This window comes from Cyclopterus lumpus, chromosome 17 (genome assembly GCF_009769545.1).
Source record: "Cyclopterus lumpus isolate fCycLum1 chromosome 17, fCycLum1.pri, whole genome shotgun sequence".
Lineage (NCBI taxonomy): Eukaryota > Metazoa > Chordata > Actinopteri > Perciformes > Cyclopteridae > Cyclopterus > Cyclopterus lumpus.
Genome location: NC_046982.1, coordinates 21007172 through 21026025, shown reverse-complemented (window position 1 = coordinate 21026025; position 18854 = coordinate 21007172). Strand labels below are relative to the sequence as shown.

General features: G+C 40.4%; 3 protein-coding genes across 4 annotated transcripts; 1 reads left to right on the top strand and 2 right to left on the bottom strand.

The window, feature by feature from the left end:
• The first annotated feature begins 3096 nt into the window (after positions 1–3096).
• Positions 3097–5313, top strand: LOC117746098 (tripartite motif-containing protein 16-like). Its single transcript, XM_034554939.1, has one exon. The coding sequence runs from the start codon at positions 3160–3162 to the stop codon at positions 4918–4920; it is 1761 nt and encodes a 586-aa protein (XP_034410830.1). The 5' UTR covers positions 3097–3159; the 3' UTR covers positions 4921–5313.
• A 4169-nt stretch (positions 5314–9482) lies between these two features.
• On the bottom strand, positions 9483–13686 carry LOC117746099 (E3 ubiquitin/ISG15 ligase TRIM25-like). Of its 2 annotated transcripts, none has more exons than XM_034554940.1 (2): positions 12224–13686; positions 9483–9731 (listed from the first exon to the last, which is right to left on the bottom strand). In XM_034554940.1, the coding sequence occupies exons 1-2, from the start codon at positions 13684–13686 to the stop codon at positions 9509–9511; spliced, it is 1686 nt and encodes a 561-aa protein (XP_034410831.1). In that variant the 3' UTR covers positions 9483–9508. The 2 variants fall into 2 exon arrangements, with proteins under 2 accessions (XP_034410831.1, XP_034410832.1); XM_034554941.1 differs by lacking the exon at positions 9483–9731 and having other exon boundaries at positions 12012–12570; positions 12619–13686.
• Positions 13687–16644: 2958 nt separating this feature from the next.
• On the bottom strand, positions 16645–18318 carry LOC117746100 (tripartite motif-containing protein 16-like). The gene has a single exon (XM_034554942.1). The coding sequence runs from the start codon at positions 18316–18318 to the stop codon at positions 16645–16647; it is 1674 nt and encodes a 557-aa protein (XP_034410833.1).
• Positions 18319–18854: the final 536 nt, after the last annotated feature.

Sequence of the window (18854 nt, the reverse complement as noted above, 5' to 3'; positions counted from 1 at the left end):
TATGAACCCAGACACAAGGGCGTTTGACGTTCCAACATTTGTGGGGTTTCCACAACAAGTATAAAGCAGAAATAGTGGTTATTTCTTCCATGGTGGATGGTGGAAATGATAACTGTTTCCACTGAGTTAAGCCACACCCCTTCTCCAGCACGAATGAATTGAAAGAATAAACCACAAATAGTTGGGCGAGTAAACTCACACGAGTAAAGCGTTGCGAATATTCATGTCAATGCAGCTTTACGCATTTAACTTGTCTGATATGTTGCCATGCTTCTTGTCTAGCCCTCGCAGCGGTGGCGGTGTTAGATTTTTCCATGATTATGGTCTGGACTTCCTCGTATTTGTTCATGATCATCTCCTGCTCGTCAGCGGAGAAAAAAGAGACTCTTCCTTTGAGTTAATTTGCCTATCTTGAGTACTGATGTCTGGTTCGAATTAACGAGGTTGTTTGAGCACGAATCACCCTTTGAGAAATCGAGATAGCCTGATTTCAATCATTGGGTTCATTTAAGCTGGCTAATAGGACATTTGATCGACTTAGTTGAACCACGTACGAGGAATAGTGCCCAGAACTATCCGATGTGTACTCTGGAAGAACTTCGTCCGGTGGAGATGAACAGATAGCGATTTTAAAGAGAAATTGGTAGAGTAACATTTTGCATGTCGAGACCTCGTGATACGATGAAGTATGTCTTCTTTCATGACTACTACTATTGAGGCTTGCCACTGACGGTTAATAATTTATATTTGACCCTTTAGTATTATATTTTAGTATTCCAAGCTTTATAAAAAACTACATATATGTGGAGACAAACTATAAGACAATATTTCTTACCAAGTTTATGTGACAGATGTGGATTGGACCCTTCTACCATTCTACCAGGAGTGTTTCCACGTCATGGGCGACCCTGAGAGGTGTGCCAGTGGAGGATGTATGTGCTGCAGCCTCATGGGCATCATCGAGCACATTCACCAGATACTACAGAGTGAACGTTGCACCCCTCACCCACTGGGGGTGATTCTTCATCAGGATTCCTCTGCTTGATCCATACGAGGTAGGTTCTGTTATGTTCAAAAATCTTTGGGTGGACTCGAAGAAATATATACAGAGATGGAAAATTATAATTAAAAGTTTTTAATCAAAAATATTACCAACAATGAATAACGGTTCTGATACAGAGTATAACTCTAAGCTGAGGGAACATGAATCACTGCGTCCACAGACTGAAAGCTGTCTAACTGTCTAAATCATGCACACTAATGATCCTCAGTTGCGGGCTTTAAAGATTCACAGCCTACAAGCAGCTATCCTGCCTGCAGTGTCCCGTTACTCCACGAAAAAGCCTCTGGCCTGAATCCAAGTTTCGTTTTTTGTAAGCCAACAAAGGCAATATGCACTTCTCATTGGTTCAGATTTACAGGAAATACATTGGCGGATAGTCTGCTCATTGGCTCTTAACATGCCTCTTAACACGTGACGTCATCACTCTGCTCTGCTTCTTCTGTGCCATCTGTTTCCCATGTGCTCTTCCGATCCCAACCCCGACGTGGTCTCTTCCGAGATGGGTCTCCGTCTGCCCCCTCCTCTTTCTCAGGGCCGGGTGTAAAATTCCTGAGGTTTCGAATACACGTCCACAGAGCTCACACAAAGGATTCTCTTCCTCCTAAGCAACGCAACCCCCAAGACATTCTTTAATAATACAGTATATCATGAAATAATCTACACAGAGATATCCTTCAATAATATAGTAAACCATTAAACAATAATCTACACATAAACGTCCTTTTATAACCAGTGCAAGTCAAGATAAAAACCATTACAACTCTACAGTTCCTTGGGGTTCCTCGTGACTCTGTTGATATAAGTTATCCAGTGAAATTTGAATAGGTAATATGAATCCTGGATGACCGCCAGAGTTCTTGGTCACTCGGAATCTTGTGATTTCGCGAGAAGATTCCGTAGGACTGATCTCAGGATGACACCGGAACTCATATCCGACTGGAGGTCATCCGAGGTCACAGGTGACTTTGTTGTTATGAAGACTGGACCTGTGTGTGCGTGAGGCGGAAGGTATCCAGTGCTAAGCACCGCCTCTGGTGGTCATCCAGGATTCATAGAACCGTAGTTACATCCGTAACTCTGGATTTAAACACAGCTTTAGTTCATCCTGTGTACCTCAGATATTCTTCGGTCACCTGTTCATGATGTCGCCATCGTTGGCTGCAAGCCAGCGGCTCAATCGTTGCCATGGTGAGAGCCCTGTGGAGGTAATTCCTCTGAGGACTTGAACCTGGAAAAAAACATAAATACTCAAAGTGCATTCCGTCATACATCTATGAAAGGACTAAAAGTGGAGCTTTAATATATTAAAAGTTATGATGAAGTTTAAAAGCAATCTTTTCTTTTAATTTTTAGTTTTTTAAAAGAAGTCAAAAATGATATATATATATATATATATATATATATATATATATACGTGACCCGGTGATATACCATGCATACCACCAGAGTAAACTGGAGCCAGAGACCACTGTACCAGAAATATATGTTTTATTGACGGATGGAGTAAATTATATATTTAATAAATAAATAAAAAGAAGTGCACAAACAAGAAAGTGAACCATGTGGGGCTAAACTGTCAGTGTAGAGTTAAATAGAAACATAAAGTATATCGTCACAAAATGTGTAGGTCATTTAGGAGTCACTCCCACTTCATACAAACTAAATAAAATGGACTCCTGACTGCTTCTACCTGCTTGGCTGTTTTTATGACACGCAGCAAACTGATTCAGTCGGACAAACAAATCACCGCGACAAACTTCAGCAGGCAAACAGAATTTGAGGAACAGTTGTAGAGAAATCATCAACGTGGAGCCAAGAAATATTTGAAAATGAAGAAACTGAAATGATATAAAACATGTAGCAGGTTTCAACAGAGTCTCTGTCTGTAAACAAGGGAACAAAGTCCACAGCGACGCTCCTCTTCCTGGAATGAAGCAGCTTGATAAGCCCCTCCCTCTTCCTCAAACACAGACAGCTGCACTCTCTCCACATACTTCCTGGTTCCCTCCCCTTCAGATCTACAGCTCTAAAGATTGGTGTAACCAACATGGAGGCGGAGCAGTAGAGCTGACACGCCCCGTTCACTGAACCGTCACATGTTGTTCGGACCAGAAGTCAAAGTCTCTTCTGAGGAAGTGAAACTCAGACACTCGTTGTTACCGAGAGGTGAAATGGAGCTCAAAGGAGTTCAGCTGGACCAGGAGACCTTCTCTTGTTCCATCTGTCTGGATCTCCTGAAGGATCCGGTGACTATTCCCTGTGGACACAGCTACTGCATGAACTGTATTAAAGCCCACTGGGATGAAGAGGACGGGAAGAAGCTCCTCAGCTGCCCTCAGTGTAGGCAGACCTTCACACCGAGGCCTGTCCTGCTGAAGAACACCATGTTAGCAGATTTAGTGGAGCAGCTGAAGAAGACTGGACTCCAAGCTGCTCCTGCTGATCACTGCTATGCTGGACCTGAAGATGTGGCCTGTGATGTCTGCACTGGGAGGAGACTGAAGGCCTTCAAGTCCTGTCTGGTGTGTCTGGTTTCTTACTGTGAGAAACACCTTCAGCCTCATTATGATGTACCTCCATTAAAGAAACACCAGCTGGTGGACCCCTCCAACCAGCTCCAGGAGAACATCTGCTCTCGTCACAATGAGGTGATGAAGATCTTCTGCCGTACTGATCAGCAGTGTATCTGCTACCTCTGCTCTCTGGATGAACATAAAGGCCACGACACCGTCTCAGCTGCAGCAGAAAGGACCGAGAGGCAGAGAGAGCTGGAGGGGAGTCGACTAAACATCCAGCAGAGAATCCAGGACAGAGAGAAAGACCTGAAGCTGCTCCATCAGGAGGTGGAGGCCATCAACCTCTCTGCTGATAAAACAGTGGAGGACAGTGAGAAGATCTTCACTGAGCTGATCCGTCTCATGGAGAACAGAAGCTCTGATGTGAAGCAGCAGGTCAGATCCCAGCAGAGAACTGAAGTGAGTCGAGTCAAAGAGCTTCAGGAGAAGCTGGAGCAGGAGATCACTGAGCTGAAGAGGAACGACGCTGAGCTGAAGCTGCTCTCACACACAGAGGATCTCAACCAGCTTCTCCACCACTACCCCTCACTGTCACCACTTAGTGAGTCTACAGACTCATCCAGCATCAACATCCGTCCTCTGAGATACTTTGAGGACGTGACGGCGGCTGTTTCAGGACTTAGAGATGAACTACAGGACGTCCTGAGAGAGAAGTGGACAAACGTCTCACTGATGTTGACTGAAGTGGATGTTTTACTCTCTCATTCACAAGCAGAGCCCACGACCAGAGCTGGATTCTTAAGATGTTCATGTGACATCACTCTGGATCCAAACACAGCAGACACACTGCTGTTATTATCTGATGGGAACAGAAAAGCAACATTAATGATGGAACATCAGTCTTATTCTAGTCACCCAGACAGGTTCACTAGTTATTCTCAGGTCCTGAGTAGAGAGAGTCTGACTGGACGTTGTTACCTTGAGGTGGAGTGGAGAGGAGGAGAAGGAGTTATTGTAGCAGTCTCACACAAGAACATCATGAGAACAGGGAGCTTGAATGAATGTGTGTTTGGATACAATAACAAATCTTGGGCTTTAGATTGTAACAATAACAGTTTTATATTTCTTCACAACAAAGTCAAAACCCCCGTCTCTGGTCCCCGGTCCTCCAGACTAGGAGTGTACCTGGATCACAGAGCAGGTATTCTGTCCTTCTACAGCGTCTCTGAAACCATGACTCTCCTCCACAGAGTCCAGACCACATTCACTCAGCCTCTCTATGCTGGACTTGGGTTTTATTATTCATCTGGAGACACTGCTGAGTTCTGTAAACTCAAATAGACAAAAGTGATTTAAGGGACAGCTGGTTAAAGTCTGGGTTTTAATTCTTAAACTTATTTTGTTTACATCATTTTTGTTGAGCGCAGACTTTTCTCCACCTGTCAATCAAACCTTGTGGGCGGTACTTGTCCATCTTGTTGTTGTGTAAATGTCTGAGTTCCTGTAGGTGGCGCTCCTTCCTCTGTGTGTTTATGGAGGCTCTCACTGTTCATGATGATCTTTGTTCACCTGAACTCATATTCATCTGCAGGAAAATGTAAAATGCTGTGAGCTCTAAATGTTTGATGAATGTTGTTATTGATGTATTTTTAATGTATCTTCCTCTGCATGGGTCTTACAGAGAGAAAGAAGAGATTCTTTATTCTAGATATTTAGTTCTCACAACTTTTTGCAAAGTATTCTATCATTACATTTGTGTTCATTAATTTGTGAGGCTAAATGTTGTTGTTGTCTGAATAAACATACAAATTATGCACTATGTTGTATTATAAAATAAAGTATCATAATCAAGGACATTTTACATTATTCTTTTACATAAGTGAGATTCTGGTCAAACACATTGAACAGGTTTACATGATGAATAAAGTATTTCTTGATTCAAGAATGAACAAAGTACTTTCTTCTTGTCTTATTTTCAGGGATTCATACGAAGCTAATGTATAAAATACGAAACTAATATGAGAGAATAATTGAGGCATTTTTCCTCCTGAAACACCACAAAGTCCAGAGTCCAGAGTGTAGTAATGTTTTAAACATGCAGATGGAGTATTTTATACATCTACATATTTACTCGGTTACACAATTGTTATTATAAAATGAATAATACGTTAAACAAAGGTAACTGTCCAGTGTGAGAAATCTGTATAAATATATTTTGGATTATATATTTATTTTGTAATTCTCCTCATACATTTAAGAGAGAGACAGTTTCTGGTCCATTTCATTTATTGTATTCACATGTATTTAAATCCACTATACAATCACTGTTTCATTGTACCACTGTACTAGTGTATTAAAAATGGTTAATCCTCAGAGCAACGCAGGATTCACGAATAGACTGAGCATCCGCTGTTGACCAGATGAGCGAACTATGTGGTCCTTTGTCATGAATGCAGATGTGGAATAAACTGCTGTTACCACAAGCCTGCCCAGCTCCATGAGATTCATTTGGCCAGGAGACATCTCACAGAGGTTACACACATCTCTTTGTAAATAGTTGCATACGGCTCTTTTTTTAGTAGTTAGTGTACACTATAATCATTGTTTTGATTATTGAGTGTAAAAATAAAGATTGATTGTACTGGAACCACGTCTCCTGCTCATCAGTATCATGAATGAGTCCCTGATGCTGGGGGCACGACTTACTCTTTAGGTGAAATTCATACGGTGGCGTTGTTGTGCTACTAATACGATTGGTTACTGTCCTCTAAAACTCAAACCACACCCCTGTTTCGCCACACGTTCAAAAATAAATAATAAATATATGTTAATGTGAAACATACCTGGAATTGGCAAAGTAACATTATTTAATGCATAATTTTGCTTCTCTGTGTTTTTTGTCAAACAAAATGTACACCTTCTGTTCTGTTATGTATATAAAAAATGATTAGCACTTCAGTGGCACTTGAATGGGACTTACTTATGGTATTTTTGTAGTTTGGGCTTTCTTGAAGTAATGTTACTTTCTTGATTCTTATTGTTCTGAGTTTGTACTCATGGTTGAATGCACTTATTGTAAGTCACACTTATTGTAAGTAACTTTGGGTAAAAGCGTCAGCTAAATGAGATGTAATGCAATGTATTTATTGAAATGTGAGTAGATTTACTGCACTGGAACAATCTGTGTGTGAAAAAGAAAAAAGGTAAACAAAGTACATTAAGTGTGCTGTTGATACTTTGAAAGATTAATGTAAATGTCTGCATCATTTTGTTGTTAAAAAAAGGTTTTATTTTGACAGAAGTGAGACATTTGAACCCAACTGTAATACAGTTCTCCAGTCTACAGGCTTGGACTCTCTCTGGTTTGGTGATCCTCTAGCGCCACCTGGTGATGAACTTTCATCCTGTTTAGACATTTACATGTTGAATAGTCAGACTAGAGGTCGAGGCTGGTGTGTTTTGTTGTTGTTCGAGGACCCTGTGTCCCCCCTAAACCCTTAAACCCTGAACCCTTAAAGAGTCTGATATATTGAGAGAAAACAGCCTTTAAAGAGAAGTTTAGTTAAATTACACACATTTTGAAGACACTACAGGTGAATAGGGTCAAAAATGTGTTTATACATATATCACCATGAAACTTCTCCAGTTGATTACGTACATTAAGACAATAGTTTTAATGTATTGCAAGTTTTCAAAAATGTCATATTTAAATATGCAACTGAGGTATTATCTAATGCTAACTGTTGGTGCTAAAGGAGAAATCTACAGACACAAATAGACAAAGCAGTAACATTAAACATTATCTTTTATTAAATCATGAGAGAAGAATCAGGATGGGTGCTGAGTGGGATGAAGATTATTGGCTCTGATAAATGATGATGAAGTGACCTTAAACCCAGCGGGTGACAGATTTTATGGACACTCAAATGTCAAATGGAACATTGAAGTTCAGACTTATTTAATAAGTGACCAGGGCCTCATACCATGAGGACACTGGACGCTGTCTTCAGGTTATTAGGGTCCGAGTGACTGCCAAAGTCAGTCCGAGAGGACCCTATTGAATTTTCTCGGATCCTAGAACATTGGGCGCATATTGGGGGTACTTAGCAAGCTTGTCAGGCTTGGTGAAACTAGACGTATGATAAAGGATAACATTTTTTTATTGTTTAGTTGCTCTCTAGCGCCCCCTCAAAGTTTGACCGGCGACGCCCCTCACCCAGAATGTCCGATTGTTACATGTCCATCTCCACCTGCTCTACAAAAAAGCCTTTCAGACCCCTAAGCTCCGCCTACTTAGATTTTCCGCCATTTTGAATTTTGTGAAAAACACATAATTGACTGCCTTTACTACGAATCATAAAACAAATTGATATCGATCAGATCATTGAAGCCAGATGACGTAGAATATGTCAACTGTTTTTTTATATCTCATTGTGGTAAGTATCTATGGCCCAATGAACATCTTAGGGGTGTGTCTTGTTTTTCAATGCTCATAGCTTCAACACTATTGGGACTAATCACTCAAAATTTGCAGCATACAGGTATGTGCAGATTGCATCCCTTAACATGCAAGTAAAATCTTGAGCGATTTGAACACTAGGGGGCGCTACAATAATTCGCAGAATTTGGCAGTTTTGGGCGTTTTTCGCTCGTTTTTGGCACTTTTCGCCATTATAAATTTAACGTTATCTCCACCAAAAATGATCCGATCGACTTCAATCTTCTTTCCAGGATGATCTAAAGGCCTTGAAGATGATTATTCTGAAAAAAACAGACTTTACACCGCTTCTTACCTGACGTTATGTGGACCCAATAAACGCCCACTTTCTGTGTTTTGTTATGCTAGAGACTGTTGCTTTTTTAGACCATAATATATTTATAAAATATACAGTATATATAAAATATATATACATATATATTTTAAATACATATTTGTTCTAAATATAAACTATATATTTATAGACACAATATATATAATTATATCTGTATCTCTGTATCTATATATATATATATATATATATATATATATATGTAACAGATTTGTATAGGCCAGGGAAGAAGTTTACTTAGATGATTTCTTTTCCAGCATTTATTTGCTCCTGCAGAAGACAATAAAACACACACATTGTCTTACAAATGGTAAGAAAAAAATAAAATGACAAGTTTTAAACATTATTGTCTCCAAGTTTTTTCATCAGATCGGTGGTGTAGTGGTATATGCAATTGCCGGGATACCAGGGTTAATTTTTGCATTACTTTTTTTTTAACCTTCAGTTTACTTGACGTGGTCTAGACTTCAAATAGAGACACATGATGCATGTATATGTTCACATTCTAAAAGCGCCACCTACTGGCCAAAACAAATAAGCCTAAAATGCATCAGATTCACATGTAATGTACACAACGTGGTCTACACTTCATGTAGAGACACATGATGCATGTATATGTTCACATTCTCATTGCGCTACCTACTGGCTGAACTGGACTTGCTCGAATCTGCCCCAAACTTGCCTTGCTTGTTACCAAATCTCAATTAATTAATGAACACTAATGTAATGATAGAATACTTTGCATAAAGTTGTAAGAACAGAATATCTACAATGAAGAAGCTCTGGAGATTTCTCTCTTTAAGACCCATGCAGAGGAAGAGACACAACAAAAAAACAAATACATCAATAACAATATTCATCAAACATTTAGAGATCATAGCATTTTACATTTTCCTGCAGATGAATATTAGTTCAGCTAAACAAAGATCATCATGAACTCAGACATTTACACAACAATAAGGAGAAGATGTAGAAGTACCGCCCACAAGGTTTGATTGAAAGGTGAAGAAAAGTCTGCTCTCAACAACAATGATGTAAACAAAATAAATGTAAGAATTAAAACCCAGACTTTAACGAGCTGTCCCTTAAATCACTTTTGTCTATTTGAGTTTACAGAACTCAGCAGTGTCTCCAGGATAATAAAACCTAAGTCCAGCATAGAGAGGCTGAGTGAATGTGGTCTGGACTCTGTGGAGGAGAGTCATGGTTCCAGAGACGCTGTAGAAGGACAGAATACCTGCTCTGTGATCCAGGTACACTCCTAGTCTGGAGGACCGGGGACCAGAGACGGGAGTGTTGATATTGTTGTACCAAAAGATATAACTATTTTTGTTACAATATAACGCCCGAGATTTGTTATTGTATCCAAACACACATTCAATCCCTGTTCTCATGATGTTCTTGTATGAGACTGCTACATGAACTCCTCCTCCTCTCCACTCCACCTCAAGGTAACAACGTCCAGTCAGACACTCTCTACTCAGGACCTGACAATAACCACTGAACCTGTCTGGGTGACTAGAATAAGACTGATGTTCCATCATTAATGTTGCTTTTCTGTTCCCATCAGATAATAACAGCAGTGTGTCTGCTGTGTTTGGATCCAGAGTGATGTCACGTGAATATCTTAAGAATCCAGATCTGGTCGTGGGCTCTGCTTGTGAATGAGATATACACATATTTAAATAACACCTTGGTTCACAGTTAATCTCACACAGCTGAGGGTGATCACAGAAGAATCATTCAGGATTGGAGACATGGACAGGTTTAAAGTATCAAAGTACAGGTTCTAGAGAGATGATGGGAGAAACCAAACGACTGTACTGTGAGAAACTCCAACAGCCGTTCTCAGTAAACGACTCTGCTTCTGTCTGAAAAGGTCTCTGATTGAACAACTGCATTCTTGAAGCTCCTCACTCCACTAACGACTTGTGCATGTTAAACCATCTGAATAAATCCTCCTGTGTTTGACTACAAATCACCTCCAACTCTCTCTGCCTCTCAGTCCTTTCTTTTAATTTATTTATTACGAAATGTCAAATCATCAATTATATAAATTCTACTTTTCGAGTTTTAACATCTGAAAAAGGAAACAACCAGAGGGACGTTAACAGGCTGTTCAAGAGAAGCCCTGTAGACTACCTGCTCAGCACAACACAAGGCGCCCTCTTGTGTGTGCTTCTTTTTTACAATTTCACGTGTTAACCTCCTGTGATGTTCAGACATGTAGAAACTTTCCTGAGCCTTTGGCAGCTTCAAACTATATAAGAAAAGAGACATTTAACCTTTTGAAAACCAACCTATTTTTTAGGTTGCTGCTCAAAATAACATACCCAAACTAAAAAAGGGTGTATCTCAGCAACCACAAAGGCTATTTGAATAATGTTGGTGTTATAATAAAGGCAACCCATTTGTGCTTTTGTTCAGATGTGTAAATGTTAGTATATTGGTTACTGGTTAAGAGTAAATAAAGATGAAAGACAGCACGAATTGAATTTTCAGGTTCGTCTAGAAAAAAAGCACTTTCAGGACGATTATCTCTTGGAAGGATGCAGAGAAAATGTCAAAAACCACGGAGATCATAGCACACTATGGGACCAGTCTCTCTGCAAAGGTTGACTTTGAAAAAGTAAAGCAGAACAAAGTTAGAGAGGTTTTAGTACAGATTAATTAGGCCAATTGGGCATTTGGGCACCATCTGTGCAATTTGAATTGCCTCATGTACAGAAAACGTGCTGAGTGGGCTGACTCCTGACAAAATTCTGATTATGATATTTCAATAATTCTTTCAGTTGGTGTTTTAGTTGTGTGGAAATGGCTTACTGATTATTGTAGTCAAAATTCTCTTGTTTAATTTGATGTACAACATCAATATATTTGCTCATGTTTATTGTTATGTTTTACACAGTCTATAATGTGTAAATCCTGGTTTCCAAAAGGTTAAAGTTATGTAATTTCACACCATGTCAGTCTGTTCACAGGAGTCAACCCCTGTAACACTGATGCTGCATTCAGGGAACATGGGGAAGGTGGTAGAGAAGAGCTTCCACTTTACAAACTGTTTTCTCATCAGCTCTCAGGTTGTAAATAGTATTTCAGGAATGTGAGGTTTGAAGCTGTGGGTTAAAGTTTCTCTGACTTCTGAAGAAAGACCATTGTAATAATTGTAAAGAATCAAGTCCACAATATCTGATGTCTTACTGACTGACCAATATTCTTCTGCTCTAAACATGAACTCTGTACTTTTTGGTGTTTCAGGAGGAAAACTGAGTGACAAGAAGACAATACTTTGTTCATGTTTGTTTATTCATCATGTAAACATTCTAGTTTGTTCTCACATCCCATCAGTAAAGTCTGTTAAATGACTCTTGATCAATGAGTTCACAAAGTGAAGACAACTCAAATATCTTTGTCAAATGAAGGTCTGCTGCTTTCTCTCTTCAGAAACATGCAGTCGAAGAGAAACAACAACATAAAAGCATCAATACAAATATTCATCAGACAATTAGAGCTTAAATGAAAAAAAGACAAAAAGTCTAAATGTTCATGCAGAAAAAAGTTGCAGAGAAAGTCACCCTTTAAGTCACCCTTAAATGACTTTGGTCTATTTCAGATTACACAACTCAGCAGTGTCTCCATAACTGAAAGGATGAAGTCCAGCATAGAGAGGCTGAGTGAATGTGGTCTGGACTCTGTGGAGGAGAGTCATGGTTTCAGAGACGCTGTAGAAGGACAGAATACCTGCTCTGTGATCCAGGTACACTCCTAGTCTGGAGGACCGAGGACCAGAGACAGGGGTTTGGACTTTGTTGTACTGAAAGTTACAACTGTTTTTGTTACATCTTAATGCCCAAGATTTGTTATTGTATCCAAACACACATTCATCCCCGTTCCCTTTTCTGCTGATACTCTTGTACGCAACTGCTACATCAACTCCTCCTCCTCTCCACTTCACCTCCCAGTAACAACGTCCAGTCAGACTCTCTCTACTCAGGACCTGATCACATCTACTGAATCGGTCTGGGTGACTAGAATAAGACTGTTCTTCTCTCATTACTTTTGCTTTTCTGTTCCCATCAGATAATGACAGCCATGTGGTTGCTGTGTTGGGATCCAGTGTGACATCACATGAATACTTTAAGAATCCAGCTCTGGTCTTGGGCTCTGGTTGAGACAGTAAAGCATCCACTTCAGTCACCTTCAGTGAGACGTTTGTCCACTTCTCTCTCAGGACGTCCTGTAGTTCATCTCTGAGTCCTGAAACAGCCGCCGTCACGTCCTCAAAGTATCTCAGAGGACGGATGATGATACTGGATGAGTCTGTAGACTCACTAAGTGGTGACAGTGAGGGGTAGTTGAGTAGAAGCTGGTTGAGATCCTCTGTGTGTGAGAGCAGCTTCAGCTCAGCGTCGTTCCTCTTCAGCTCAGTGATCTCCTGCTCCAGTTTCTCCTGAAGCTCTTTGACTCGACTCACTTCAGTTCTCTGCTGGGATCTGACCTGCTGCTTCACACGAGAGCTTCTTTTCGCCATGAGACGGATCAGCTCAGTGAAGATCTTCTCACTGTCCTCCACTGTTTTATCAGCAGAGAGGTTGATGGCCTCCACCTCCTGATGGAGCAGCTTCAGGTCTTTCTCTCTGTCCTGGATTCTCTGCTGGATGTTTAGTCGACTCCCCTCCAGCTCTCTCTGCCTCTCGGTCCTTTCTGCTGCAGCTGAGACGGTGTCGTGGCCTTTATGTTCATCCATTAAGCAGAGGTAGCAGATACACTGCTGATCAGTACGACAGAAGATCTTCATCACCTCATTATGATGAGAGCAGATGTTCTCCTGGAGTCTGTTGGAGGGGTCCACCAGCTGGTGTTTCTTGAATGGATGTGCATCATAATGAGGCTGAAGGTGTTTCTCACAGTAAGAAACCAGACACACCAGACAGGACTTGAAGGCCTTCAGTCTCCTCCCAGTGCAGACATCACAGGCCACATCTTCAGGTCCAGCATAGCAGTGATCAGCAGGAGCAGCTTGGAGTCCAGTCTTCTTCAGCTGCTCCACTAAAACTGCCAACATGGTGTTCTTCAGCAGGACAGGCCTTGGTGTGAAGGTCTGCCTACACAGAGGGCAGCTGTAGAGATTCTTCTCGTCCTCTTTATTCCAGTGGTCTTTAATACAGTTCATGCAGTAGTTGTGTCCACAGGGAATAGTCAACGGATCCCTCAGGAGATCCAGACAGATGCAACAAGTGAAGGTCTCCTGGTCCAGCTTAATTCTTTTATTTGCCATTTTGTCCTTGTGGCCAAGACTGTGTGAATTTAGTTCAAAAATCTGATTTTTGTTCCTGTTCATTCACTAGTCTTCACTGAATGAGGTTTCTGCTCCAAAGAAGCCAACATGTGGTTACAGTGGAGCTACCTGTGTTTTTAGAGGAAGAAAAAGAGGGAGGGGTTACCAAGCTCTCATGTGATTGGACAGCAGCAAGGTGGGGAGGGAGGGGGGCAGCCCGGTGAGAGCAATGATGTTAAAGCATTGGTCGGTCTGGGCTACTAAACAAAGTATCATTAAGTACACAAGCAATGTTTGTTACTAGCAAAATAACAAACTATTTATACAACACTTTTAAAACTAAAAGAATGAGAATGAGTAAATAAAGAGACAGAGGATAGTAACTATAATTAGAACAGAAAGTGTTTACACTGATTATTTATAAAGTTATAAACCAAATAAGTACAACTTAATTCAGAGTTTTGCGTTTGTTGTTATATTGTTTCTGTTAAACAAAATATGTCATTAATGTGTTATTGTTTGTGTTGTTTATATTTAATGAATTCATGTTCATATTACTGATTCTATTTTAAAGATTTCAAACCAATATTGGGTATAATATACAATAAGTCCTTCAACGCACACGTTTAAAGATTATTAAAAAAAGATTAACTAACTTAAGATTATTATTGTGTTTCCTAAATTGTATTCAAATGTTTTCTTCCGTTACTGAAGTGTGTTTTGGAATGTTTTGTGTCAAAGTACAGGTTCTAGCGAGACGATAAGAGAAACCAAACGACTGTCCTCTGAGAAACTCCAACAGCAGTTTTCAGTAAACGACTCTGCTTCTGTCTGAAAAGGAGATTGATCAACTGCATTCCTGAAGCTCCTCACTCCACTGACGACTTGTGCATGTTAAACCATCTGAATAAATCCTCCTGTGTTTGACTACAGATCACCTCCAACTCTCTCTGCCTCTCAGTCCTTTCTTTTAATTTATTTAATACAAAATGTCAAATCATCAATTATATAAATTCTACTTTTCGAGTTTTAACATCTGAAAAAGGAGATAACAAAAGGTATATATAAACCCAATAATGTATAAATATTGTTTTTTAATTACACATATATAAATAAAACCTTAGTTCACAGTTAATCTCACACAGCTGGTGCTGAACACTGAAAAATAATTGTGTAGTGAGGACAAGGACAGGGTTAAAGAATCAAAGTACAGGTTTAGTGAGACGATGAGAGAAACCAAACGACTGTCCTCTGAGAAACTCCAACAGCAGTTCTCAGTAAACGACTCTGCTTCTGTCTGAAAAGGTGATTGATTAACTGCATTCCTGAAGCTCCTCACTCCACTAACAACTTGTTAACAGCATGTTAAACCATCTGAATGAATCCTCCTGTGTTTGTGGAAGACAGAGGGACAGTCCTGACACCAACGAGGACTCTCTCCATCCTGGAGAGGGACGTTAACAGGCTGTTCAAGAGAAGCCCTGTAGACTACCTGCTCAGCACAACACAAGGCGCCCTCTTGTGTGTGCTTCTTTTTTACAACCTTTTTTTTTTGTTAACCTCCTGTGATGTTCAGACATGTAGAAACTTTCCTGAGCCTTTGGCAGCTTCAAACTCTATAAGAAAAGAGACATTTAACCTTTTGAAAACCAACCTATTTTTTAGGTTGCTGCTCGAAATAACATACCCAAACTAAAAAAGGGTGTATCTCAGCAACCACAAAGGCTATTTGAATAATGTTGGTGTTATAATAAAGGCAACCCATGTGTGCTTTTGTTCAGATGTGTAAATAGTAGTATATTGGTTACTGGTTAAGAGTAAATAAAGATGAAAAACAGCACAAATTGAATTTTCAGGTTCGTCTAGAAAAAAAGCACTTTCAGGACGATTATCTCTTGGAAGGATGCAGAGAAAATGTCAAAAACCACGGAGATCATAGCACACTATGGGACCAGTCTCTCTGCAAAGGTTGACTTTGAAAAAGTAAAGCAGAACAAAGTTAGAGAGGTTTTAGTACAGATTAATTAGGCCAATTGGGCATTTGGGCACCATCTGTGCAATTTGAATTGCCTCATGTACAGAAAACGTGCTGAGTGGGCTGACTCCTGACAAAATTCTGATTATGATATTTCAATAATTCTTTCAGTTGGTGTTTTAGTTGTGTGGAAATGGCTTACTGATTATTGTAGTCAAAATTCTCTTGTTTAATTTGATGTACAACATCAATATATTTGCTCATGTTTATTGTTATGTTTTACACAGTCTATAATGTGTAAATCCTGGTTTCCAAAAGGTTAAAGTTATGTAATTTCACACCATGTCAGTCTGTTCACAGGAGTCAACCCCTGTAACACTGATGCTGCATTCAGGGAACATGGGGAAGGTGGTAGAGAAGAGCTTCCACTTTACAAACAGTTTTCTCATCAGCTCTCAGGTTGTAAATAGTATTTCAGGAATGTGAGGTTTGAAGCTGTGGGTTAAAGTTTCTCTGACTTCTGAAGAAAGACCATTGTAATAATTGTAAAGAATCAAGTCCACAATATCTGATGTCTTACTGACTGACCAATATTCTTCTGCTCTAAACATGAACTCTGTACTTTTTGGTGTTTCAGGAGGAAAACTGAGTGACAAGAAGACAATACTTTGTTCATGTTTGTTTATTCATCATGTAAACATTCTAGTTTGTTCTCACATCCCATCAGTAAAGTCTGTTAAATGACTCTTGATCAATGAGTTCACAAAGTGAAGACAACTCAAATATCTTTGTCAAATGAAGGTCTGCTGCTTTCTCTCTTCAGAAACATGCAGTCGAAGAGAAACAACAACATAAAAGCATCAATACAAATATTCATCAGACAATTAGAGCTTAAATGAAAAAAAGACAAAAAGTCTAAATGTTCATGCAGAAAAAAGTTGCAGAGAAAGTCACCCTTTAAGTCACCCTTAAATGACTTTGGTCTATTTCAGATTACACAACTCAGCAGTGTCTCCATAACTGAAAGGATGAAGTCCAGCATAGAGAGGCTGAGTGAATGTGGTCTGGACTCTGTGGAGGAGAGTCATGGTTTCAGAGATGCTGTAGAAGGACAGAATACCTGCTCTGTGATCCAGGTACACTCCTAGTCTGGAGGACCGAGGACCAGAGACGGGAGTTTGGACTTTGTTGTACTGAAAGTTACAACTGTTTTTGTTACATCTTAATGCCCAAGATTTGTTATTGTATCCAAACACACATTCATCCCCGTTCCCTTTTCTGCTGATACTCTTGTACGCAACTGCTACATCAACTCCTCCTCCTCTCCACTTCACCTCCCAGTAACAACGTCCAGTCAGACTCTCTCTACTCAGGACCTGATCACATCCACTGAATCGGTCTGGGTGACTAGAATAAGACTGTTCTTCTCTCATTACTTTTGCTTTTCTGTTCTCATCAGATAATGACAGCCATGTGGTTGCTGTGTTTGGATCCAGTGTGACATCACATGAATACTTTAAGAATCCAGCTCTGGTCTTGGGCTCTGGTTGAGACAGTAAAGCATCCACTTCAGTCACCTTCAGTGAGACGTTTGTCCACTTCTCTCTCAGGACGTCCTGTAGTTCATCTCTGAGTCCTGAAACAGCCGCCGTCACGTCCTCAAAGTATCTCAGAGGACGGATGATGATGCTGGATGAGTCTGTAGACTCACTAAGTGGTGACAGTGAGGGGTAGTTGAGTAGAAGCTGGTTGAGATCCTCTGTGTGTGAGAGCAGCTTCAGCTCAGCGTCGTTCCGCTTCAGCTCAGTGATCTCCTGCTCCAGCTTCTCCTGAAGCTCTTTGACTCGACTCACTTCAGTTCTCTGCTGGGATCTGACCTGCTGCTTCACACGAGAGCTTCTTTTCGCCATGAGACGGATCAGCTCAGTGAAGATCTTCTCACTGTCCTCCACTGTTTTATCAGCAGAGAGGTTGATGGCCTCCACCTCCTGATGGAGCAGCTTCAGGTCTTTCTCTCTGTCCTGGATTCTCTGCTGGATGTTTAGTCGACTCCCCTCCAGTTCTCTCTGCCTCTCGGTCCTTTCTGCTTCAGATGAGACGGTGTCGTGGCCTTTATGTTCATCCATTAAGCAGAGGTAGCAGATACACTGCTGATCAGTACGACAGAAGATCTTCATCACCTCGTCATGACGAGAGCAGATGTTCTCCTGGAGCTGGTTGGAGGGGTCCACCAGCTGGTGTTTCTTGAATGCATAAGATTTAAAATGAGGCTGAAGGTGTTTCTCACAGTAAGAAACCAGACACACCAGACAAGACTTGATGGCTTTTAGTCTCTTCCTAGTGCAGACATCACAGGCCACATCTTCAGGTCCAGCATAGCAGTGATCAGCAGGAGCAGCTTGGAGTCCAGTCTTCTTCAGCTGCTCCACTAAATCTGCTAACATGGTGTTCTTCAGCGGGACAGGCCTCGGTGTGAAGGTCTGCCTACACTGAGGGCAGCTGTGGAGCTTCTTCCCATTCTCTTCATCCCAGTGGTGTTTAATACAGTTCATGCAGTAGCTGTGTCCACAGGGAATAGTCACCGGATCCTTCAGGAAATCCAGACAGATGGAACAAGAGAAGGTCTCCTGTTCCAGCTTTATTCTTTTATTTGCCATTTCTCCTGGTAGCAGAGGTTGAGTTAAAGATCAAATTATCTGTTTTTTGTTCCTGTTCATTCACTAGTCTTCACTGAATGAGGTTTCTGCTCCAAAGAAACCAACATGTGGTCACAGTGGAGCTACCTGTGTTTTAGAGGAAGAAAAAGAGGGAGGGGTTACCAAGCTCTCATGTGATTGGACAGCAGCAAGGTGGGGAGGGAGGGGGGCAGCCCGGTGAGAGCAATGAAGTTAAAGCATTGGTCGGTCTGGGCTACTAAACAAAGTATCATTAAGTACACAAGCAATGTTTGTTACTAGCAAAATAACAAACTATTTATACAACACTTTTAAAACTAAAAGAATGAGAAGAGACAGAGGATAGTAACTATAATAAGAACAGAAAGTGTTTACACTGATTATTTATAAAGTTATAAACCAAATAACTACAATCTTAATTCAGAGTTTTGCGTTTGTTGTTATATTGTTTCTGTTAAACAAAATATGTCATTAATGTGTTATTGTTTGTGTTGTTTCTATTTAATTAATTCATGTTC

Coding starts and splice junctions, on each gene's coding strand:
- LOC117746098 (XM_034554939.1), top strand. CDS start 3,160: ATGTTGTTCGGACCAGAAGTCAAAGTCTCTTCTGAGGAAGTGAAACTC.
- LOC117746099 (XM_034554940.1), bottom strand. CDS start 13,686: ATGGCAAATAAAAGAATTAAGCTGGACCAGGAGACCTTCACTTGTTGC. Junction 9,732..12,223: donor AAAAACAGTTGTAACTTTCA/GTACAACAAAGT, acceptor TAACAAAAATAG/TTATATCTTTTGGTACAACA.
- LOC117746100 (XM_034554942.1), bottom strand. CDS start 18,318: ATGGCAAATAAAAGAATAAAGCTGGAACAGGAGACCTTCTCTTGTTCC.